Source organism: Haliotis asinina, chromosome 7 (assembly GCF_037392515.1).
Source record: "Haliotis asinina isolate JCU_RB_2024 chromosome 7, JCU_Hal_asi_v2, whole genome shotgun sequence".
Classification (NCBI taxonomy): domain Eukaryota; kingdom Metazoa; phylum Mollusca; class Gastropoda; order Lepetellida; family Haliotidae; genus Haliotis; species Haliotis asinina.
In genome coordinates, this window is record NC_090286.1 from 2,742,803 (window position 1) to 2,769,049 (window position 26,247).

Genomic DNA, 26,247 nt, shown 5'->3' on the forward strand with positions numbered 1-26,247 from the left:
ATGCTGTCATCTATTATTTTACGGAAAATGAGTATAAACACGAACGGCAATAAATGTAAACACAAATTATTTCACTCGCATAAATAATGTGAAGTGAGGAAAACATATATTTCAACAGTTGAAAACTTAATAAACATAATAAACAAGGGTCAGTGTATGTTTGTAAGGATTTTCACACTGAATACACAATGTCCTTTTTCAGAAAGTGGTCAAATGTAAAAGAGTTTTTGTTTTGTATTAGATCTACATGCACTTGCTTATTAAATGGCAGATTGTCACCGAGTTCTGTGTACGATTCGACGCCAGACTGTGAGCGTGTGACACCAACCGCTATCTATGTGCTGTTAACAGCTGGTTGAAAATGAAAGAAGATCAAACATCGATTGTTGTTGTCAAGTACACGTCAGAATATGCGCTGCGTCTTTGAAGTATCGACATGTATATTGAGATATTGTTGTAAGAAACCCGAAAGAAACATTAATGCCCTGTGATATTTTGAAAACAACTACATACAGTGAAAATATTGTTTCATTCTAGTTATTTAAAGGAACTACAGAGAACTGAAAACTGGAATATATCCCCAAACATATGCTAACATCCCACACCATATACAATCTTACACTTGAAAACGAATAATAATTATCTCCCTTGTCTGCGAACTGGGATCTGCACTGTGCTTCACTCTCGAAAGTGTAACGAGTTCATGTCTGACGAAACGGTGGGGGAAACCTAGTTTTAGCTTTTCACAGGTGGGGATTTCCCTTCCTCGTTCCACACTGTCGACGCAACAAAAGAGGACGCGATTGTGCGAGGACAAAAACCAGGTGGTGAGTCGTTTCGATAACACTGTCAAACTTACATGTTACCCTTCGCCGTTTACCTGCGCGACCCGTGGTAGTGTATCACACGTCACAGTATGGCCATTGAGAGCGGGCTGTCTTGAGGAATCAGACTATCTCATAAATGCAAGATTCTGCTGATGGTGGTCGCCTCTCGTCGTGACTGGTCAGCTGCTGGTTGATAGTTTTGCCATAAAGGAAGTGTAATTGGTGCATCGCAGTTCCTTTATTTGATGAGATTGTAAATGGTAGTGTCAAATGACACTGTCATATGTTTATCCCGGAAAAGACCGCGCAGCTTGATGTGAAGATTAATATTAATGATCTTCAGGTGTTAAAATACAACAATTCACGTTCGTCTGTCAAAACCAGGGGAGTAGTGCACTTTACCGGGCGCGCATTTTCCGATTTTTTTCGCTGTGCTGTCGGGGCTCGAACGGTAAACTGCACTCTAGCCAAAACCAGTCCCCTCGCCTTTTGATATGTATGTCTATTTCTGTGTCATCTTTAGTTGAAATTGATGTCTTTGTTTACCAATTCTATTTTAGTATTTATCTCTAATCGATACAGGTCGATGTGGTGTTAAATTTAGAATTGCTATCATTAGGAAACATTGAGTAAATTGGTGGTAGAATTCTCTGGACATTGTCCTGTTTATAAGTAAAAGTGGCAGTGTTTGTAATGACTCAATGGTCGTCTCTCGAACAGCTGCCCAAAACTATGATCTCAGGAGATTATTTATAATCAGGTTGGGTCACAATAAATTTATACACGTGTAAATTTTCCAGAATACACGTCTCGTAACATTTGTTTATTATCTCATGCCAAGGACCATATGTTAAGCCAATTTCAACCTTGTGTGAGTGAATGAGTTTGTTTCAGTGGCATTCTAGAAGTTGAGGGTATAGAGATGTCAAGACTTTATGGATGATCACCTGGTGCTTATAAAAAATATGGATGCGTAAAAACGCAGTTTTTTCACATACTTTTCATATCGACCACACTTTTTTCCACAACTTTGCCACGTTTCTACAATAATGCAGCATTCTCATGTATGGGCTATACCAAATACCAAAATGTTACAGTTATCAAAAAAGAGATGTTTATCATTGATAATGTCATGTCATCGATGATGTCATGTCATCTGAACAAGTCTGCACTATGTCTCTGTTAGGGACAGTGTGTTCTCTTCATGTGAGATTTGTTTTGTTTTTTGTTTAATGCTGCACTCAGCAGTATATTCTAACTAATTGTGGCAATCTGTAAATAATTGCGTCTGGACCAGAAAATGTGACCAACAGCATGAACATGGTTTATGTGCGAGGCAGGGCTGGAGTGATGAAAGCAAGACACTCATCACCTTGGTGATCTCACTATATTCTCAGTGCCTTATTCAGATGTAACACTGGTGTACTCACAACCATGGTCTTGCCATAGCCATGGTGTTACCACAGACATGGTGTTACCACAGGCATGGTGTTACTATAGGCATGGTGTTGAAACAGGAATGGTAGGTGTTACTATAGGCATGGTGTTAACACAGCAATGGTGTTAACACAGGAATGGTACATCCACAGGCATGGTGTTACCACCGGCATACCACATGCATGGTGTTATCACAGCCTAGGTGTTACCACAGCTATGGTTTTACCACAATCATACCACAGGCATGGTGTTACCACAGGTATACCACAGCCATGGTGTTACAACATTCATACCACAGCCATGGTGTTACCACAGGTATACCACAGCCATGGCATTACCACAGGCATACCACGGGCATAGTGTTACCACAGGCATACCACAGTCATGGTGTTACAACAAGCATACCACAGCCATGGCGCTACCACAGGTGTACCACTGCCACAGTTACACCTCAGTTACAGAACACAAGAAATATGGCTTCTTAGAGTTTGATGCACAAACGTATATCTGTGTTTGAATCCATATGCTTTAAGACCACACGCAACAATGTTACATCTATTATGCAGTGAATTGTCAAAAGACAGACAGATTACAGACAGACAGGTTTTATTAAGTAGTTGAGGCCCAAATACCATTTGACTTGCTGAGTAACAGCTATTACTGGTATTCCAGCATGGAATAATGGTTTTGATTGTAGTTTACAGATGGACAGACATCAAATGTTTTATGAAAATGGCAACAGATTTAGAATTGAGTACATTATATATCACTTGCTCAGCATTTTGAAAGCTTCTTACGGACAGGCAGTGAAAGAATCACAGACTGATAAACAAGTGATGTTGATCTTCAGTTTTACGAGAATAACAATAAGAACATGATAAGTCTTCGAATGTTTTACTATCTTTTCTTAAACATTGAATTTTTATGGCATGTAGAGACATTCTAAATTTTGTCATTAAGAACCCTGATATATTTTTCAGGCTTGAACATATTGATTTACATTATACATTATAAGAAAACTGGATGAATTTACTGATGCATAAGAATTCTGAATATATATATTTTTTATTCATTGTTTAACTGTTGACAAAAACATTTTTTATCACCAACATCTTGCTTGAACATAAGTAAACCTACTGTTGTGGTTAAGAATTTGCCGTGACAAACAATGTAAGAAATCCCCTGTGAATCCAACAAAACAGAACAAAGGCAAGTCTAAAGTTTTGTATTATTAATAAGCAAAGAGAGCAAGTTATACAAAGTCACAAGTCAGTTTCACAATACTGATTTCAAATACTATACAAATGAGACAAAATCTAAGGCAATGGGTCACAAAAGTATATAGCAAACTCATCAAAGTCTTAGTGTGAGAGAAACGGTTATGCAGAATGTAACACAGGGAGCGGTCTGTAGATCAGGCATTGGCAGATGAGATGATGTATACTCCAGTTAAAACTCGGCAACTAGCCTTAATACATATTCTGTCATTTTCCCGAAAGTTTCAGCACACACAAACATCGCCACTAACTTGGAATGCCCTCGAATTGCCTGGAAGTCAGCAAATAGAAAGCCAAGGGCACATAATTTCCAGAAAGCCTGCTGCCAGAATCCTGAAAGTGCTGACCACCTATTACACGAAATGTGACCCGTCATAATTATTATCCAAATCACTAAACATGACCCAATAATAATCACTTAATAAAAAACAAAATATACAGAAAATACACACTCGTAACACTGCTTAAAAATAACATATTTTTCACATCTGAAGCCCATGAATACTTTCCACAATTATTTAATGTGATGAGGGTAGTGATAATCAGGCATCCTTACTCGTTGAATCCAGTATCTAGTAACTCTCATTTGGCTCTCAGTATGTATGTTGTAGCACCCTGTTTTTGCCCAGAATGACTTTATTGGAAGCAAATTTACCTACTGTAAGAAATCATTTTTTAGTAAGGTTAGCTGACTGACACATGTCATTGTATAATAAAGGAATAAATTGATGCTCATGCTGTTGATCACTGGATTGCCTGGTCCATACTGGATTATTTGCACACCACTGCTGTATAGCTGGAATTTTGCATAGAACAGTGTTGAACAACCTAACAACAAAACTCAGTATAATATTATTGAATACACCTGACACCTCGTTCACCTTTGCTATGCTGTTTTCAAAGCAAGAAACTTGATCAGTTTACTGAAGTGATATGTGAATAGCAGAGTTTGCTGCCAGCCATTGCAACAGCTTGTAGAATGTTCCACATCAGTGATCATGATAATTGTACTGGTGTTGAGAAACCAGCCACACGTTCAGTGACGACTCTGTGAAAATCTCCCACTCTGTTGATTAACAACTTGTGTGTGAACCATTTAGACATTCTGAACTTGAAGCCAAAAGAAACTCACGTTAACATTGAAGGAAATTTCAAACTCTCTCTTTGGGGTATTAAGCATCTGCTCCATCAAATGCTTCCGTCTGCATCTCTAGACCAATATGTAAGTAACCTTCATAAATATTGCCTTCTTTATAGGATAGTCCACATTTGATTGTCTGTAGTACGAAATTTGTTTTACCTAAAACAGTATTTTATGAGGGATAAATAAATGCATATTAACTATGATTGAAGAAAAATCAGTTTCCATGTCAGAACTAAGTTCTTTCATAGTCATTTTCATCTTCAAATTAAATTGAATGTTTCGGCAGAACGATAAAGCAAGTTTCTTGCACATTGGCCTGCCACTATCCGTCCTGCATGCCTGTTTTTGTCGCCAATAAGATCTTTTTCTCAAATTTCTCTAATGGCTTTATAGTCTGAGACTCTGTAGTTATGATTCCCGAGTGGCATCAAGAACATCTCAGGAATTCAAGAATTTGTAACTGTGCATTGCTTGTCCCTGTAATCTCTCTTGGTTTGTCAGTACTATTTCAATGCTCTTGGTTTTGACAGGAGTTGAAAATGTCTGAAACTTTGTTGGTCTTCCCACATTTAGCCAAGTCATGCTTGCTCACTCACTCACTCACTCACTCAGACACTCACTCAGACGCTCACTCACTCAGACACTCACACAGACATTCTGATACTCACCAAATAGTGTCTCTTACAATGTCACTGATATAGCCTTTTTCATTAACAAAAATAATAATGTAAATAAGAGGAGGGAGACTGCACAATCTTTTCAGTTCTTTTTCAATCATTATACTCAAAGTCGGATTCGTCCAAGACCATTGGTCATGCAACTTTTTAAAACTGACCATCCAGTTGCAAAACAGGCCGTCCCGAATGGCCGGGCAGGTATGAGTTTGGAATGCTGATTTTATCATCCAAAACTGTTCCACTGATATCACTTGTGTGAGATCATGTGATATCTCCTAGAGATATCGTTTTGACAGCAGATTTTGTGCAGTGCCCTGACAATGCCATGACTTCATGAACTTGATGACATCACAGTGCTGCCCAGGATATTTGTAACTTAAAGGTCACATGCAACCAAAAAATCAAACAATTAAAACACATTTATCACTTATTCATGACATGTAATATACATTGTTGCTTTTAAAAAAACAAATAAACAAAATTATAAGCGTACAATAGCGATTCAAAGGTGCAATATTTTGTACTTCGGCTCACTTCTCCCGAAACGAAGCCCTCAGGAGACCGAACCCAGTCATAGCGGGTGGATATGCACTCAAGTGTAACGACGGCTTCCGATTGGCTGTTTCATTTGCTGACATGCTGAGGGTTCATTGTGTGTACAGAAAGATGATCTGTTTGATGGGCATTTTAGAAGTATAGCCAGTCACAAGAAAGTAAGATTCTTTATGGATAACAACTTCTTTTTGTGTACTTGATGCTTCGTTTCAGTATGGATTCATATACTGTTGTCAAACAAAATCATATACACTAAAAGAAGTCGTTATCCATGCAGAATGTATATAGAGATGTTGGGTTTGGAAAATACATGTTCTCTGAATTTGCGCTCGATCCATTCAAATATCATGTCGGTAGGGATGGTAAACTAGTGCGCGGCTGGAATCTGTCCAAGTACAAAGCAGGACTTGAAACTGACAAGAGTTTGCACCAGTTTCCGTCAGATCCAGTCATCCGAAAAAAATTAATGTAGTTTGTTTGCAACCCACAGACATAAAACATGTCATGTGTATCACACGTGCCTAATTACATAATGTAGCAGACACGGGACTTGGGTGCACGAGTCATAAATCAACTTATTTTCTTTTTGTCGTATAGTCTGATAGGTGCTAAGTTCAAATTGCACGTGGTCAGTGATTGAAGCTGTGTATTGCATGTTGTCATTAAGTAGACAGGCAGACAGACATATAGGTGTGAATAAACCAGACACTGAGCTTTCTCTGTGACAGAGACTGCTTACCACAATCAACATGTTTTTTTTACGTAACAAGTAGATTATTTACTTGTTTGTGTGCACAACCAAGATTAGACTACTGCTCACGACTTAAGATGCTGGGCATGCATACTGTTTCAAGCTCCACGAACCTATTCACTGCGCATGCGTTATGGACGCAGCGGAGCACAGCTGTTGAAACCAGTTTTCCCCCCAGCGCTGGGGCGAATTTAGTGAAACGTTTGAACTCCGATTTCGCGGGCTTTTCTTTCATCGCGTTTTTTTTCAACTTTATAGGTTGAATTGGCATTTTTTATGATTAGTTTCGGTAAGTGCATACCGAAAGGTACCAGAATCTGCAAAGTTGTGTTTTACGTTTGCATGTGACCTTTAATCAACTGATGTTGATATAGCTGATATCAGTAGACACTTTTCTGAGATTCTCTCTATAGCAAGTCATCTCCAAAGTTTAAATTCTATAATCAGTGTCACTTCCCAACGCTTGAGCTCCCAATCTATAGCAACACATACAACAATAATATGTATTACAATGCAGTTTACTTGCCAGTACACATCCTTAGAAATTCTGTCTGTCTTCTGTACACTTTCCAAAAATGGCTGAAAAGTCTTCAATTAACAGTGGGCAGCTGGGTAGCTCAGTGAATAAATCATCCACTCAGCATGCTGAAGACCCGGGTTCCATTACCCATATGGTTACGATGTGTGAAACCTATTTCTGGTGTCCCCTGTCATGATGTTGCTGGAATATTGCTAACGGCAGTGTTAAACAACACTCGCTCGCACACCCTTATACATGAGTAATGATATCAGTGTTTCTGCTCAGTTTTTTAACAGGCAATCATCCTGAATCTGGTCCTTGATATGACAGGGCTGCCCTGAATCAGGTTCCAGATATGACAGTGCTGCCCTGAATCTGGTCCTTGATATGACAGGGCTGCCCTGAATGTGGTGCCAGATGTGATTAGGGGGTGCCCTGAACCAGTTTCTGGATATGACACTTTGACACTTTGACACTGATATCAGTGTTTCTGCTCAGTTTTTTAACAGGCAGTCATCCTGAATCTGGTCCTTGATATGACAGGGCTGCCCTGAATCAGGTTCCAGATATGACAGTGCTGCCCTGAATCTGGTCCTTGATATGACAGGGCTGCCCTGAATGTGGTGCCAGATGTGATTAGGGGGTTCCCTGAACCAGTTTCTGGATATGACACTTTGACAGGGTTGCCTTGAATCAGGTTCCAGATATGACAGTGCTGCCCTGAATTAGGTTCTGGATATGACAAGGCTGCCCTGAATGTGGTGCCAGATGTGATTAGGGGGTGCCGTGAACCTGGTTCTGGATATGACAGGGCTGCCCTGAACCAGTTTCTGGATATGACACTTTGACAGGGTTGCCTTGAATCAGGTTCCACATATGACAGGACTGCCCTGAATCTGGTTCTTGATATGACACTTTGACAGGGTTGCCTTGAATCAGGTTCCACATATGACAGGACTGCCCTGAATCTGGTTCTTGATATGACACTTTGACAGGGTTGCCTTGAATCAGGTTGCCTGAATTTGGTTTTGGATATGACTTGCTAAGGTTTGTGTCATGTAATTATTGAATAATGTTCTCACTGATAGTATTTGTTTGTTATTGATTAATTGATTATTTGTGTGCAGCCCTGACATACGTTGTCACTTGCCTCAGCTAGATAGCATCAGTTCCACAGCTAGATAACATAAATTCCATTGATGGGATGTGTCCTCCAATGAAGTTGAATGCTTCAATAATTCACACGATTCCTCATGTTATCTGAAGATCCTTGTGGGTTTTGTCAAGAAAGCACAACACAATGTTTACATTAGCTGTTACCATGCCAATTAAAAAAAATAGTTACGCCATACAATCTTGTCATTGAGTGACTATTGAAAGGACAAATCAATATGGCTGCAGTGTGTTCCAGTTTACTGGATGTATTTCCCTTGTAGCAGGATCAGTAGTTGTGTCACCTTCGTGGTCTTGCAGGTAATGTTTCACTATAGTTACAGTGTCACATTTCCACTTAAACTTCAAACTGCCACTAATTCATGTATCTGCACTTTAGAGCATGTACAGATCAGATGCTGTTAAGGCTTGTTGTCAAGCATGTGTTTGTTTACTTTAGGTTGGATACTATGAGCAGGGATTCAGGGTTACTCTAACTGTGGAAGAAAATCTGTCAGTAGATGCCATATTGTTTATGGATTTGTTTGTTTTGTTGTGTTAAGATTGTGTGTTAGGCCAGCATGGGTTAGTGAGTGAATTTTGTTCCATGTCACTGACTGCTGCATTCTGGGATATTGGTAAACTCAGACAAAACCAGTTACTGTTTCTGAATATGTTTAAGGAATAGTCAATCCTATCCTGAACTTGCTTCACATGAATCTGTGAACAAGTTAACAGTATTCATGGTATTGTTTGTTTATGAATCTTGGCTACTATCTTCCTAGAGACCAACTCCTCTAATGCACAGCAATATGCAACAGCAAGAGTTGTAACATATGTCATATTTGGGATTACACTTTCTTAGGAAAGTACAAATTGTAGTACTTTTGTTTTGGTTGAGTCCCATCCAGGATTCGAACTCGCACCCTCAGAATCAGGCACCTAATCACCAGCACACAAAGTTGGCTGCCTAACCCCCTCAGCCATTGCAACTTCTACAAAAAAGGTACTAGAATTTCTACTTTCCGATGATAATGTATTCCCAAATATGATATATGTTATTACATATTTGACTACTTTCTAAATGACATTGCGTAATTGTAGCTAGAGTTTTGTCCCTTAGGTTTGTTAGAAATGTGTAATGGGTCGAATCCCATTTTACCTCATATTTTCCAGGTTTCTTGGCACTGTACCCAAGCCAATACCTGCACCATTACAGACTTTCTAAGATGTTATGTAAGCAATACATTCATCAGGATTGTGCAAAACTCCTTATATGCCCACGCACCCATGCACCCATGCACCCACTCACTTAGACTGCTGACAGTATTTACAGACTTTCTAAGATGTTATGTAAGCAATACATTCATCAGGATTGTGCAAAACTCCTTTCCTTATATGCCCACGCACCCATGCACCCATGCACCCATGCACCCACTCACTCAGACTGCTGACAGTATTTCTGTATTCCTCAACTACTTATGAGTCAGGTCAGGTTCAGACCATCAGGAACATGTCTGTCTGGAACCAGTTAGGAACCTATCTGTCGGGACCGTGTCTGTTGGGAACCTATCTGTCTGGACCATGTCTGTTGGAACTTTATCTGTCTGGAACCTGTCTGTCAAGCATCACCCAATACATGTATCTTGTACAGTATGTTGTGTTTATCAACCCCTGTATCACCAAGTATCCTGTACATCATACTGTCTTTATCAACCCCTGTATCACCCAGTATTCTGTACAGCATACTGTCTTTATCAACCCCTGTATCACCCAGTATTCTGTACAGTATGCTGTGTTTATCAACCCCTGTATCACCCAGTATCCTGTACAGTATACTGTGTTTATCAACCCCTGTATCACCCAGTATCCTGTACAGCATACTGTGTTTATCAACCCCTGTATCACCCAGTATCCTGTACAGTATGCTGTGTTTATCAACCCCTGTATCACCCAGTATCCTGTACAGCATACTGTGTTTATCAACCCCTGTATCACCCAGTATCCTGTACAGCATGCTGTGTTTATCAACCCCTGTATCACCCAGTATCCTGTACAGCATACTGTGTTTATCAACCCCTGTATCACCCAGTATCCTGTACAGCATACTGTGTTTATCAACCCCTGTATCACCCAGTATCCTGTACAGCATACTGTGTTTATCAACCCCTGTATCACCCAGTATCCTGTACAGCATACTGTGTTTATCAACCCCTGTATCACCCAGTATCCTGTACAGTATACTGTGTTTATCAACCCCTGTATCACCCAGTATCCTGTACAGCATACTGTGTTTATCAACCCCTGTATCACCCAGTATCCTGTACAGTATCCTGTGTTTATCAACCCCTGTATCACCCAGTATCCTGTACAGCATGCTGTGTTTATCAACCCCTGTATCGCCCAGTATCCTGTACAGCATGCTGTGTTTCTCAACCCCTGTATCGCCCAGTATCCTGTACAGCATGCTGTGTTTATCAACCCCTGTATCGCCCAGTATCCTGTACAGCATGCTGTGTTTATCAACCCCTGTATTGCCCAGTATTCTGTACAGCATGCTGTGTTTATCAACCCCTGTATCGCCCAGTATCCTGTACAGCATACTCTGTTTATCAACCCCTGTATCACCCAGTATCCTGTACAGCATACTGTGTTTATCAACCCCTGTATCACCCAGTATCCTGTACAGCATGCTGTGTTTATCAACCCCTGTATCGCCCAGTATTCTGTACAGCATACTGTGTTTATCAACCCCTGTATCGCCCAGTATCCTGTACAGGATACTGTGTTTATCAACCCCTGTATCACCCAGTATCCTGTACAGCATACTGTGTTTATCAACCCCTGTATCACCCAGTATCCTGTACAGCATACTCTGTTTATCAACCCCTGTATCACCCAGTATCCTGTACAGCATACTGTGTTTATCAACCCCTGTATCACCCAGTATCCTGTACAGCATGCTGTGTTTATCAACCCCTGTATCACCAAGTATCCTGTACAGCATACTGTGTTTATCGACCCCTGTATCACCCAGTATCCTGTACAGCATACTGTGTTTATCAACCCCTGTATCACCCAGTATCCTGTATCCTGTACAGCATACTGTGTTTATCAACCCCTGTATCACTCAGTATCCTGTACAGCATACTGTGTTTATCAACCCCTGTATCACCCAGTATCCTGTACAGCATACTGTGTTTATCAACCCCTGTATCACCCAGTATCCTGTACAGTATGCTGTGTTTATCAACCCCTGTATCACCCAGTATCCTGTACAGCATACTGTGTTTATCAACCCCTGTATCACTCAGTATCCTGTACAGCATACTGTCATTATCAACCCCTGTATCGCCCAGTATCCTGTACAGCATACTGTGTTTATCAACCCCTGTCTCACCCAGTATTCTGTACAGTATACTGTGTTTATCAACCCCTGTATCACCCAGTATCCTGTACAGTATACTGTGTTTATCAACCCCTGTATCACCCAGTATCCTGTACAGCATGCTGTGTTTATCGACCCCTTTATCACCCAGTATTCTGTACAGCATGCTATGTTTATCAACCCCTGTCACAATCACCCAGTATCCTGTACAGCATACTGTGTTTATCAACCCCTGTATCACCCAGTATTCTGTACAGCATGCTATGTTTATCAACCCCTGTCACAATCACCCAGAATCCTGTACAGCATACTGTGTTTACCAACCCCTGTATCACCCTGTATAACTTCTGTATAGTGTTCTATGCAGCCTCATGTTACATAACAGCTTGATAAGGCCATTCCCAGGTAATTGTATGCGCAAGCATCATTGATTATTGTGCTGCAGTATTGCCTTCACCTGCATGCCCGTACATTAAGCAGTCTGGTCAATAATCGTGGTACGAGGCAACAAAACCCTGCTTGGCCTTCTTCTAGGTGTGAGATCTTCAGCTCTGGAAGCTCGAGTTATTATGGACATGAAACATTATGATCATTATGATAGACGTCCTGAATCCCATAATAACAGGTATAATCATAAATGATACATATATACTTATTCATAAACCTCCTGTGACGTCATTCTTATCTTCTCTCAAGGCAATATTTCTTGTCATATCCTGATGCCAGTCGATGAGGGGACATTACTTCAATATCGTCCCTCTGCTGTAGGATATTGTTTCAGTATAGTCCCTCTGCCCCCATACTTTGAATTATTACTTGTTTTGAAGATTAATATGACTTTGTCTTGCCATCTCTGAATAATATCCTAAAACATGACATTGTTGATGATTTCCAATATATATATTGCTGACACCTGGTTTCGAACCCATAACCCTCCGCCTACTCGCTTGGCTGTTTTTTCCACTAAGCTATGAAGGATCGCTGTGAACAATAAGATTATTTCTCAGTATAAACCATGTGTTCCACGCAGATGGGTAGTGTGGGCAGCGCACATGCAGCGCACAGGTAGCACGTGCAAAACGTGCATTGCATGTAAAAGGCAAGGCATGTACCGTCAGTCTCATCCCAGTTGATTTTCATCATCGAGTAGCAAATTTGAAATAATATCAGAAGTTTTTCTTTGGTCAGTTTACGAGTTTATCCTATACATAGATCATGGTCTTTTCCCATTAGGTAGGTGTAAAAGGCCGCTTGTATCTTTACACATTGTGAGTGTACAAGGAAACTTGCTTATTTACCTAAGGTAGGTGTACAGACCAGTTTGTATATTTACACAAGGTAAATGTACAGGGCAGCTTGTATATTTACATAAGGTAGATGCACATTACAGCTTGTATATTTACACAGGGCAGGTGTACAGGTCACTTTGTATATTTACACAGGGTTGATGTACAGGGCACCTTGCATATATACACAAGGCAGGTGTACAGGACAGCTTGTATTTTTACATAGGGAAGGTGTACAGGGCACCTTGTATATATACACAAGGCAGGTGTACAGGACAGCTTGTATTTTTACACAAGGTAGATGTACAGGACAGTTTGTATTTTTACACAGGGAAGGTGTACAGGACAGCTTGTATTTTTACACAGGGAAGGTGTACAAGGCACCTTGTATATATACACAAGGCAGGTGTAAAGGACACCTTGTATTTTTACACAGGGAAGGTGTACAGGACACCTTGTATTTTTACACAGGGAAGGTGTACAGGACACCTTGTATTTTTACACAGGGAAGGTGTACAGGACAGCTTGTATTTTTACACAGGGAAGGTGTACAGGACAGCTTGTATTTTTACACAGGGTTGATGTACAGGTCAGCTTGTATACTTACAGAGAATATATGTTCCTTATTGCAGGATATTTGAATGTAATGTTGCCCAATTCACTTTCCTTCCTACTTTCTGTGTGAGCAATGATCATAACTGTCAAGGAAATTGAGAGCTGCAGTGCATCCTGAAAATGGCGGATTCATGTGAGATGTGTGGAAGTCTATCAATATGACTTCCTTATGTTGATGATGTGATATGAAGAACATAAGTTTCATATGAGAGGTACATAATGTAGCATGGAGTATAGACACAAATTGTACCAATGTTGGGAGTCAAACCGGTGCCTTCAGTATGACGATTGTAGAAATGTGACCATTAATACAATCAAAAAGACGACAGAACAAATAAATCATGGGAATACTGTTGAGAAAAGGTTCCACTGTACAAGCCATAGACAAGATAAATAAATCTGTATGGTATTTGTCTATTTGTTGTTTTAACAGTTGTTCCACCTGTATGGTGGCTGTCTGTGAATATTCAGTCTGGACCAGACAACTTAATGAAGTGAAAGAGCATCTATAAAGGATAAACTTTAATACTTCATTTGTTAATATCCCTGGCAGGCCCCGTTTGTTCCTCATATTGGTGTGTGCTGATGGCAACGAGGTGATTAAAGACACTTATGTTCAGAGAAAAGAGAGATGTCAGTATTTTACACAGCACATTATTAACACAGATCAATACAATGTATATCATGCACACTTTTACACACACTTTATTAAGAGTTCCACCCATAATCCCAGCTTAAAATCTGTTCCATTTATTAGGATTATTTCACGGGTGTAGGGTTAGGTTGAGGCGTTTTATTAAAGAAACCATAAACCTATATTCGCATAGAATGATTAAATACAAATATGGGTGTTACAGGAGGAAATCAAGATATTTTTCTACAACTGCATCAGTAAGGTTTATGACAATACAGATTTATATTTCAAACAGGCTGCATCATTTGCTGTCCATTAGGCTTCGATGACAGCATGTGGAGCCGTAGAGTTCACGTAAACAAAGGGTCGCTGAGCAAATCGAAACAGTGTTACAAGTTTTAGGATAATTTCTCAGTGAAACTGAACCATTTTAACAAAGATGTTTAATTAAATGTGTAGACTCATCAAAAATGAAACAGTTATGAAATGTGTACATTATATTGACTGAACTGTGTAAGATGTGAATAATCGTCACATCTTTCTGGCCTGTGGCAGAGATACCATGCTGGCTTGCTGCATGGAACTCTGGGTGGGAAAGTGATTTCAATATACATTAAGAGTTGCGTCCCTTACCAGTGTATTTCTGTCTATATCTAAGGGCGGTATCTGAAGTTGAAAAGACAGTGTGAAGTTATCAAAACAAAATGCCAGGTGAAAAGTCATCTGCTGCTATCAAACGGCAGGCACGAATTCATTCGTTTTTCGAAATAAAAAGATAAAAAAAATGACAGACAAAATGCCGAAACCATTGCAAAGTCAAGTGGTGATAGTTCTAATTCACTACTGGAAATGAAACCAGCAAAAGCCAAGGACACGCCAACCGATGTTGAAACTGACAGCAAAACATCAATCCGCTCATTCCAAACAAATGGCAAGGTCTGTATCCATGGGGTCAGTGTAATTAATGTGAAAACAAAATGATTTGTGCACTTTGTCTGAAAAATGGAAAACATAATGTTTTCACTGATGGAACTGATCATTTCCGTATTCCACGCTCAAGAGAGACGCTTACAGTGCCGACCGTAAACTTGCTGTGCCAGCTATGTTGTCCTTTCATTGAAAAAAGAATTGGTGAAAACATGACTGAGAAATCAACTTTCAGATGAGAAACTTGATGAACTACTACTCATAGCTGTTGAAGATTCTAAAATTCAGGATTTCAGTTTTGAGGAGAGTCTTAATGAATGGAGATCAGTGAAACAGAGAAAACTGTTTCAAAAGATGTGAAAAAAAATTGATACAAGTGAACAGCTATTTGAGTTCACTAAAATTGCATTGTCCCCCCTTGTTTTTTTTTTCCTGATGAACCACCTACAATGGCATATGTCCCACTAGTTTAATTAACCATGGGCCCTGGGCCCACTTCATGTGAAACGTAAATTAGACACTGATACTGTGTGTTGTTATCATGTACGTGATGCTACAAAATGTCTGATATTCTGTGTACAGTTAAATTGATAATCTATCTAGACTAAAACAGTATATCCTAACCCCTTTTAAATACATATGAATACAACCTACATCTAAAGTGGCATATGTTAATACAGTCGAACCCCATTGTCTCGAACTCGGTTGAGACGAATTCTCGGATGTGTCGAACTGACATCTCGGTCCCTGCTGATTTCCTTATATTTATCATTATTTTTACCCTGATGTGTCTAACTAGATGTGTCGAATTCCCGGTTGTGTCGAACTCATTTTAAGGTCCCCAAAGGCTCTAACAAGTACAATTTTACCCTTTTGTCTCGAACTGTCGAAGCTGGTTGTTGCAACTGAAAACTTCAGTCGCTCAATCGGAAGTCATCCTCATAAACGTGCTACCTAAAGATCAAAAGTAACGATTAACGGACTCAACAATCAAGTGATATGTTTTACTACGCATCTATACACACATTGTCAGCACACTTACCAACTGAACTTTACTCAAACAATTAACCATAATTAACTTGTTACCAGTGACACGTTGATCACAGACCGACAGGATATCTCTAAACAAACAATGGCGCATGTTGTTGTCCTGTGACAGTCTATGTCAGCGGTCATGTGATTTCCTTGAAAATACAAAATGAGAAGTGAGGAAAACGGAGTTGGATTATCTAAATTGATGTTTTGTTTTTGGTTTAGTATTTAAGGTGTAGGATCAATTTGTTTAACCAGTACGGTTAGTAACATGGCAGAGCAATTCAGCGAAGGACCCGATCAGCCCGGGGGGATAACTGGAGCGCATGTTACACCTATAAAAAGCGAAAATTATCTGTGAAGACAATAGAGACAAAATACGAGGCTGTCATAGCTGTGGAGTCCAAAGCAGAAATTGCAACTGAATTTGGCATACCTAGAAATACACTTTCTACATGGATTAAAAATGCTGATAAAATCAAAGAGGCATTTGTTCAGTCAAGCTTTTCACCTTCTCGTAAGAGAATGCGTACTGCTAAATTTTGATGACGTTGAGGAAGCACTTTTGAAATGGTTCAAAATGGTTAGGGATAGCAGTGCTAATGAAAGCGGTGCTTTATTGATGGTACAAGCAGAAAAGTTAGTCCAACCAACTTGGTACATTAAGAAACTTTTTGAGCAATTCTGCTGTGATGCCATACCCGAACGTCAAACAGACTGTAATTTCGGATTTTTTTAAGAGATAAATTCCCCACATGTACACGTATGTACATTCCGATTCCGTTTGTATGAACTATACAACTTTTTATACTGACTGAAAATGAATCAGTGCTGTCAACTAAATGGGAACGCTTATGAGTTTGTTAAATTATTCTTGTTCTTATCTTTTTGTATGTATATTTATTTGCCATGACGAATAAAGTGATTGAATTGATTTACATTTGTATATGTTGTAATTTAAAGATCAATACTGCCGTAAACGTTTATTGCAAATATATATTGTTCGTATGTGTATCCTACTGCAAAATAACGATGTGTTAAGCACCGTGGTCGTGTTGGTTCTTGGTCTTTTCAATGCTGACGGATGTGTCGAACACTTGGATAAGTCGAACTTTCCCCATGGACCCGACGAGTTCGACACAACGGGGTTTGACTGTATTTGGGATTATATGATTACACAATGCCATTTAGAAAGTGGTCAAATGCAACATATGTCATATTTGGGATTTCACTTTCTTAGTAAAGTACAAATTCTAGTACTTTTTATGGTTGAGTCCCATCTTGGATTTGAACCCGCACCCTCAGAATCAGGCATCTAATCTCCAGCACACAAAGTCAGCCGCCTAGCTCGCGTGGAAGTCACGGTAACTGAGCAGGCTAGGCAGCTGACTTTGTGTGCTGGCGACTAGGTGCCTGACTCTGAGGGTGCGGGTTTGAATCCCAGGTGGGACTCAACTAAAAAAAAAGTACTAGCCTTTGTACTTTACTAAGAAAATATGTATATAATGTAACATGTGTTACATTTGACCACATTCTAAATGGCATTGTGTAATCAATCATACATCTGAGGTAGCATAAGTGAATAAGCACAATGCTGGGGTCAATCAGGTCGAGTTGAAATTGCAGCCATGACCAGAAAAATACTAATATGATCTGAACTTCAGATCTGGTCACAAGCTCTAGAAACAACAGAAATCCAACTACTGGCCAACCCAATTGGCCTTAATAAAATGGGACTTCATGGTAACTTACTTAAATACTTTACTAATGGATCAGTAGAATGCTTGTTTTGCTTTAAAGGGTTGTTATCATGTTTAATTACATTATATACAGTTGAAGCCTGTTTACTTGGAAACCCGCCTTCCAGACCAATTTTATGTGAAACAAATTTTACCTTCAGTAATTGTATTCGCATAGCAAGACCACATGCTTCTCACCTGGATGGAGAATGTTCAAAACATTCCCACAGATTTCAATTCAAAATTGATCCTGTTATCCTGACGGAAAGTCTGTGCATGTGTATGTGTAATGTCAGTACTGTTTACCACTCGACACAGTGTATTCATTGTTAGTCTCTCGGTAGGCTCTTCATGTAAATTGATTAACCACCCATCAAAGCATAAGAGACGAGTGTCACTTCAATGTTAATTAGGATTTGTATGTTTAAAATGCAAAATATTTATGTTCTTCTACATATGCCTATTCAGCTGGGATGGTTCAAGGGTTAAATTGGAGATGACATTGATAAATCATGATTAATTAATGCTTAATACAAGAGGGAAAGAGCTAGTCAAACTCTGAGCTGTGTGTCACTGTAGTGAGTGAGTGAGTGAGTTTAGTTTTAACCCACACTCAGCAATATTCTAGCTATATAGCAACTGTCTTTAATAAATAATCAAGTCTGGACCAGACAATCCAGTGATCAATAACATGAGCATCGATCTGCGCAACTGGGAACCGATGACGTGTCAACCAAGTCAGCGAGCCTGACCACCCAATCCCGTTAGTTGCCTCTTACGTCAAGCATAGTCGCCTTTTATGGCAAGCATGGGGTGCTGAAGGTCTATTCTACCCCGGGACCTTCACAGGTCTGTTTCACTGTAACCCAGGGTTTGATGTTGATGTTTAATGCTGATGTCAGAACTATTTCGCCTGTCAGTCAGTGGCATGTAAGTGGTGAAATCAGGACCAGACAATCAAGTGATTAATGCAGTGAGCCAGGGAACAGTACTGTTTGTTTGTTGTTTTATTTAACACTCAGACCAAACAACAGCTTACTGTAAGTAATCAAGCAAAGACCACACAATCCAGCACACAAAGTCAGCCTAAAACACCCAATCCGGGCACACAGTCAGCCCTCTGATCCTCTCAGCCTAAAACTCACAATCCAGCACACAAAGTCAGCCATCTAACCCACTCAGCCTAAAACACCCAATCCAGCACACAGTCAGCCCTCTGATCCACGCAGCCTAGAACATCCAATCCAGCACACAATTCAGCCATCTAACCCACTCAGCCAAGAACACACAATCCAGCACAGGCAGCCATCTAACCCACTCAGCCAAGAACACACAATCCAGCACTCAAAGTCAGCTGTCTAACCCACTCAGCCTAAAACACACAATCCAGCCCACAAAGTCAGCCATCTAACCCACTCAGCCTAAAATACACAATCTAGCACACAGTCAACCCTCTGACCCACTCAACCTAGAACACACAATCCATCACACAAAGTCAACTGTGTAACTCATTCAGCACCACAACCTACTCAAGGTTAGACGGCTGACTATCTGTGCTGGTGATTAAACGCTTAGCTCTAAGAATGTGGCTTTGAATCCCATATGTGACACAACCCAGCAAAAATACTAGAATCTTTACTTTACTGAAAAAGTATAATCCCAAATATAATACATGTTAGGCAATGCCTTTTTTTAAAGTGGTCTAAAGTAACCTATTTAAGATTACACTTATAAATGGCATTGTGTAGTCTTTTCTTCAACCATGGAAGCTGTACCAATCCACACGTCAGAGGAGAACACAGTATATGATCTGGACTACCAGCTGTCAGACATCAATTTTCATGGAAACAGGATAGATTACTTTGCTGAATTTGTGTACTGGTATTGGGTGCATTAAGATGGGAGTGTGGGTTCTCAAGTCCCAGAATCTACATATTTCTTAGGTGACCAATAAACCATGCTTCTATTAGCTAGCTGAAAGTGATGGCTGAATCAATGGCTTGCAGAACAGGCATCCAATGACTGTTAACCTAACCTTTGACAGGTTTAGGGTGTATACTTCCCAGGGAGTTGAAAATGATATGTTTGGATATTATTTTCAGACAAATAATTTGTTGCATGACCAGGATGAATAATGTAAATATGTTAAATGTACCTGGTGGGACAAGGGTGGAGGAAACAAAATGAAATAGATATGAAATAAATAGTCAGATTTTCAGATAAAACCAGTGACCCCAGTTGTTGAGTACAAGATTAAACAACAGACAATCTCATGGGTGTATATCTTGCCTGTGTGGAATGAATAATGAATGATAAAAGAAGACCTTTGTCACTTTTGAGTGTTGACACTGGATCATAGACAGAACTTAACAGATTGTGTTGAGTAATCTCTCGATGGATTATGTAAATATTTTGTCATGAATCCTGGAAATATCCTGACCCATGTTGCAGTGCTCAAGTATTGTCAGAGTGTGCTGGGATCTCTTTCTTCAAATGTGATTTTTTAAATTATTTCTTAAATTTAAAAGTACTGTTTAGTGTAACATTCAGATTAAAAATGTCTAAGCATTGGAGTCTTTTGCCTGCCTATCAAATTGCCTCTTTAAAGCAGCACTCTATAGATCTTGTACTTTCATACTGCTAAGTTCCTACACAGAGTCCACATTTGGAGGCTTACCACCAGCCATATTGTTAGATGTTCACTCCACCTTGTTGATACTTGAACGTTGTGCCCAATTCATCGTTCATTTGTGATCAGCAGTTCTCTACTCTGAACTATATTCACATAACCTTTGTTTCTTCTTTAATACTTTATGTATGCTTGAGGTTGAGATTTGTCATAGTTATATCTCATATAATTACAGTAAGTGTAATGTACTAATTTGTGTTGTTCTCTGATTCACAGGTTCAAGTACATATCTGGCTTTGATGGCAGCAGGACAGCTACACAGCCAACTGTGGCGACCTGGGTCACTGTCCAGTGAAGGGCACCATATTATGTTGCCACCTTGCCGCGAATGCTGATCAGGAAATAGGGAATAATGCCATGCTAATCACCAATAATGGCGCCATGACTATAACTGAGCATGGAATGGTGCCATGTTTACCTTTGACAGTGAAATTGTGAAAATTATTTTCTCAATGAAATGAAAGTATGTCATATGGGATAACTTTTCCCTAATCTCTAGAACTATTTATTGTCAACTTGCCGTGTGACAATGCCATATTTATATCAGATAACAAATCATAAACAGAGCCATGTTTCAAAATCTTAAGAAAAATCCAAGTTTAGTTATAGTTACTAGGGCAATGTCTATTTAAGCCAGATGTCAGGCTTGAATACAACACAGAATGAACTTTGAGGATATATGTCAGCTGATGTACATGTGACAGTGCCACTACTTGTTGCTTTGGAGATCGCAGACGAGATATCTAGTCAATCTAATACAGACGGGGAAACAGACGTTATTATACATTAATACTCACGTCCATTGCAATATCTGTGTCACTGAACTTGAAGCCATTTGTGTCCTGTTTACAGTCATTTGTCCTGAACCAGTAAGAGATCTGTTAGCTTGTGTTGGCCTGGAGTAATACTCACAATTCTCATAAAGAGATTCATTTGTTGTATGTATCAACTTTACTGACTCTTGTGACGATGATCTTTGTGTCTGTTGAGATCATCGAACCTCTTCTAATGAAGTAGACTTAAAGGTGTTTATGTGGAATGTCAGTTTGTTGGTTTGTGCTGGATGTAAGGTGTCTCACGTGAAGATGTGTTTGTCTCATCTGTCCCATGGCCCTGGGCCATCTGTGGTTCCTGTAGATCTTGTGCTGGACTATTGGAGTTTGTAGTTTCAACATGTCCATGAACGCTGTTCCTTTGTTGTTGATGGTGTTGGTGTTCCGAGCTGCTGCAGCAGAATGGCCGCTGGGAGGTAAGAGATGACCTGGGTTTGTGGTCAAACTTTGCAAAACAGCTCTTTCCAAAATACCAAATTATCCCTGTACCATAAACATTAACTTTCCCTTTTCTGACATTCAGTGTTTTTTGATGAAAAATGTTCACATGTCCAGTGTTTTGTACTTATCTGGTTGTCCATGATTGTTGATTTTCAACTCTTCATAAAAAAACATACATTTTCAAACCTGGCTGGTCAGAGTGCATCTTCATTTATCAGGACTGTTAAGACAAACATTCATTATGAACCTTTAATGGTACCTACACCATGGAGGGAAAACTCTAAACAATAAATATGCACACACTTTATGTGTAATTAAACCACCTGGTGAAGTAACATACATTCTCTCTTTCTCTCTCTCGCTGATATCACAATCTTCAGGGCAAGATACAACCTAGTATCACTCCAGATATCACTCCATTCAGGGCAATATGCTATGTGATATCACATTCTTTATGACTAGGTGCTATCTGATACTACACCCTTCAGGGCAAGATGGTACTTGTTATCACACCCTTCTGAAAACATGTTTCTGGGTTACAGAAATGGTTCCATCAACTCCAGGAGGGGACTATGTTTTGATTGATCAACAGCTTCAGCTGGTCTGTCGTCTGAATAGTTCGACTAGCTACAACTCAGGCCAGTTGTTTGTGGAGAAGGGGGACAACATAAATGTAAGCTTGACCATCATAGATGACCGAACGGCTGCCACAAACCTGACCATCAGATCTCTACAGGATGCTGGGAAGTACTACTGTTGGCTAGGAACAGAGGATGATGATGGCAGTCTGTTTGTGGGATCCCGCATGGTGGAGGTTGAATGTAAGTCTACTTGCTGATTTTTGACTTGAAGTAGATTGGGTTCCTTGCCTCCAGATAACAGTGATTCTAATTCAACTTAGAATGTAACAAGTAACAAGACTTCTGATTGTCATTGCTATGAGTTGCCGACTGTATAATCAGCATATACGATCGCACTTTGAAAACTGACTCACCAAAACCTTTGAATGTATCCCTACACTATTGAGGTAACGTTTTTCCAGAGGGCGGTTTCATGTTAATTGCATTCATTTTAACCTAACACTATGATTTATTCATCACTGTCAGATTTAGTCAGTGTGCACATAGCAAACATGTTGGAAGGAACTAATTTGTCTGTAACTTTGTGTAAGTTCAAGGAGTGTTATGTTTAACCTTTGACCTAGAGGAACTTTGACCTGGTTTAAATAGTGAATTTTTTTTTTCATGAAAAAACAGCAGAAGATGAGTTGAATGGGGATAGCTGTACCGATATAATGATAAATCTATATGCCGATAAAATGCCATTAAATCTTTGGCTATATAACCACATGTCCCCTATTCATCAAACACGGTACAGTTATCCCCTAATTCTAATTCAATGTTGTGTATTACATATCTTCTGATTGATCAGTGCTGTAAATAAACAAAGGTCAGTTCAGGGCAAGATTGGTCTCTAATGACATACCATTAAATCATTAAGCCCTGGAGCTGCTCCACTGTCCAACACCTGGGACCCCTCACTGACTGCCTGATTGCTGCGACGAGCCTAATTAGTGCTAATCATGCCTGATTTACCTGGCAGGTCTCGGATATGACAGGAAACTGTCTAGTCTCACAAACAAGTACTGATTATTTAATTGTGTCGTAAAGATGTAAATGGAAAAGAGGCTGATGTGAATACATAGATTACAGCATTTCATGTAATTTATTACAAGTGTCTCTTATACCCCTTTGCCAGTGTGTGCTGTATTTTTATCAACACCTACGCGGTCTTTGTACGTACGAGATGAACAAATATACAAATTCCTCCTGTCTCTCTCATCGTATTGACTGAATTATAATATATTACATGTATTTGTAATAGAGTTTAAAAAGAGGAGGGGGGACTTGCATTATAATCGTCTACATTTTTTGCCAATACATTGCTCGTGCTTACTGACTATTTCAGGGAAAGTATCAAGAGGTGTGTAAGTAACATGGAGCATATAGAAATTTATAGTTTGTCACTTTGTTCATCTTAACTTAATGCTGCAAACATACATCACCATTCATACACATACATATTGCATGATACATTTATCATTACTCGATGCTAAACAAAAGTTCCCGTCATGTGATGGGATAAAATATCCCGAATGTAACGCATTATATCTCAGTTACTCATTATACTGGCTGATACTTTGACCAATCGTATCGTGAGAACCTGTCAAAAAGGAAGGGCAAGGTGATGGGGCGTGGCCTAAATTTCTGAAGGGCACGTTTGGTCACTCAGATTGGATACATTGATTTTTTATTGTATTGTTGACCAGTGGACATGTTGTGTTTTGGTTGTATATTCTAACTATCATGTAACAATTTGTGTATTGTCTGATATCGTATCGCTATCAAGGTTCACCAGATTGCACCCATTTGTGCATATACAGTACAGAGAATGAAGCGTACGTAGCACCAGCAAGTGGGTTGTCCGACAAAATAACAACACATTTTTTTACGCTTGTCCCGGGACAGTCCGTTCAATAAGGGAGTAGGGGTGTGGCTACATATAAATTTTACCGGAGACTGTTGTTTCAAGACCTTAGCGCTAAATAATCTTATTACTTTTTAGTCTGAATGATGATACGCAAGGGTATCAATACCATGATTAATATGCTATCCTGATTTTACTGATGATGGATCAACAGAATAAGTTGCTACACATGATAATTACAGAGAGGTGTCAAGAAACTTTCAATAGCACATAAAGTAAGGGATTATGTAAGTGTGCCTTTCTTCACATATGTTTGGATTCTTTGTATGTAAGACATACTTAAACCAAATGATGTCCCTCTCATATCATTGTGTGAGATTAAATTGTTCAAAACATCTATGTCAATGGCAGTAAAGATGAATTTACGCACATGCCTAATAATCTATGAAAGAAGCGTTTTCGCTGATACATTTCCAGTGTATACTGAATATTTTAAGGAAAGTACTAATATGCTTACATATAACAGATTCACAGTTTGTTGCTTTGGTTCATCTAGATTTAACGCAGAAAATATACGTTATCGCATGAACATACATGCATACATATTGTATAATGCTATTCCTTGCACATACATAAGACAAAGGATCATGGGATGGGCGTCATCAAAGTTCCCGAATAGGTCGTTTTGTATCTTAACTGTTCAATATACTCCCTGATTTGTTATCTATGACCAATCGTATCATGAGATACCTGTCACATTGGAAATGACAGGTGATGGGGCGTGGGCTAAATTTCTGAAGAGTATGTTCGGTCACTAGACAGCTTGGATACAGATTGACTATTGGTTAGATCGTTGACCAATCGATATGTTAGATTTCGGCTTTATCAACTCTAGCTATCATGAAAAGTTTGTGTATCGTGAACATACATAATCGTAAGGATGCCTGAAATGTACACGTAGAACTAACAAGCACTTTGACGAGTTTATTTTTCTTTGAAGCGCTCAAAACACTACAATCCGATTATTTTTACCCCGGATAACCCAATCCAACCATTGAGTAGAGATAATATTTATTTGTATATACTTTTTGCGTACACTACTTGTACATCAAACATAATGGTTCGCTGAACATTTCAATATAATCTGCACATTGTTACGAATAACTATCATAATTCAAGTACATGTATTATAGAATTAAAATAACACGATACTGATTTATTGTGATGTATACACTTGAAGTTGAATCTCCCCAAATATTTATGAGGATGGACATACTTATATTTGTTTTGAAAGCAAACGAGGTTCAGAAGATTGACAGTGGGCGTGACTCCACAAAACAGGTTGTCCAATGATGTAACAACGCATTAGTTTGTTTTACACTTGTCACGGGACAAAAGTTTACCTGGACATGCACTCGCCCAGAGGCTGTTATTTTGAGGTTGAAAGAGGAGTTCACATATCTCATTTAGTGTTGTCTGATTGAATGATTATACGCATCAATTCCGTAACTGATATATTATCCTCCTTTTTTTGACGATGGATCTGATACACGTGATCATTACACTGGATAAGATAATTACAGAGATCAAATACAAACGTTTCTTACACAATGCTTATGTAAATTGCATTGAAAAATCACATTTCAAATAAGCATGAAACAGCTTGAACAAAATACCCCAGTTACCTTTGTATGGTTTATGTGTACTATATATGTATATTATGAGTAGATGCAAGAGTTATCACTTCATATTCGATTATGTATTATTGTCAACTTTAAAAATCAATAGTCGCAAATGAATTAGGTCTAAATTAGTAACTTGGTTTATGTCAAATCT

At 39.2% G+C, this 26,247-nt stretch overlaps 1 protein-coding gene across 2 annotated transcripts in view; it reads left to right on the forward strand.

Annotated features, from left to right (window-relative positions):
* Positions 1-745: 745 nt before the first annotated feature.
* The window catches only part of LOC137291245 (interleukin-12 receptor subunit beta-2-like), a 59,557-nt gene continuing 34,055 nt past the window's right edge, over positions 746-26,247 (forward strand). Inside the window, exons 1-3 of one of the 2 annotated variants that reach the window (XM_067822544.1) lie at positions 746-827; positions 20,867-21,899; positions 22,467-22,745. In XM_067822544.1, the coding sequence (XP_067678645.1) occupies positions 21,824-21,899; positions 22,467-22,745 (355 nt within the window). In that variant the 5' untranslated portion in view covers positions 746-827; positions 20,867-21,823. Of the gene's footprint in view, positions 828-20,866; positions 21,900-22,219; positions 22,746-26,247 lie in introns of those variants that run through there. The other variant, XM_067822542.1, reaches the window with a different exon arrangement.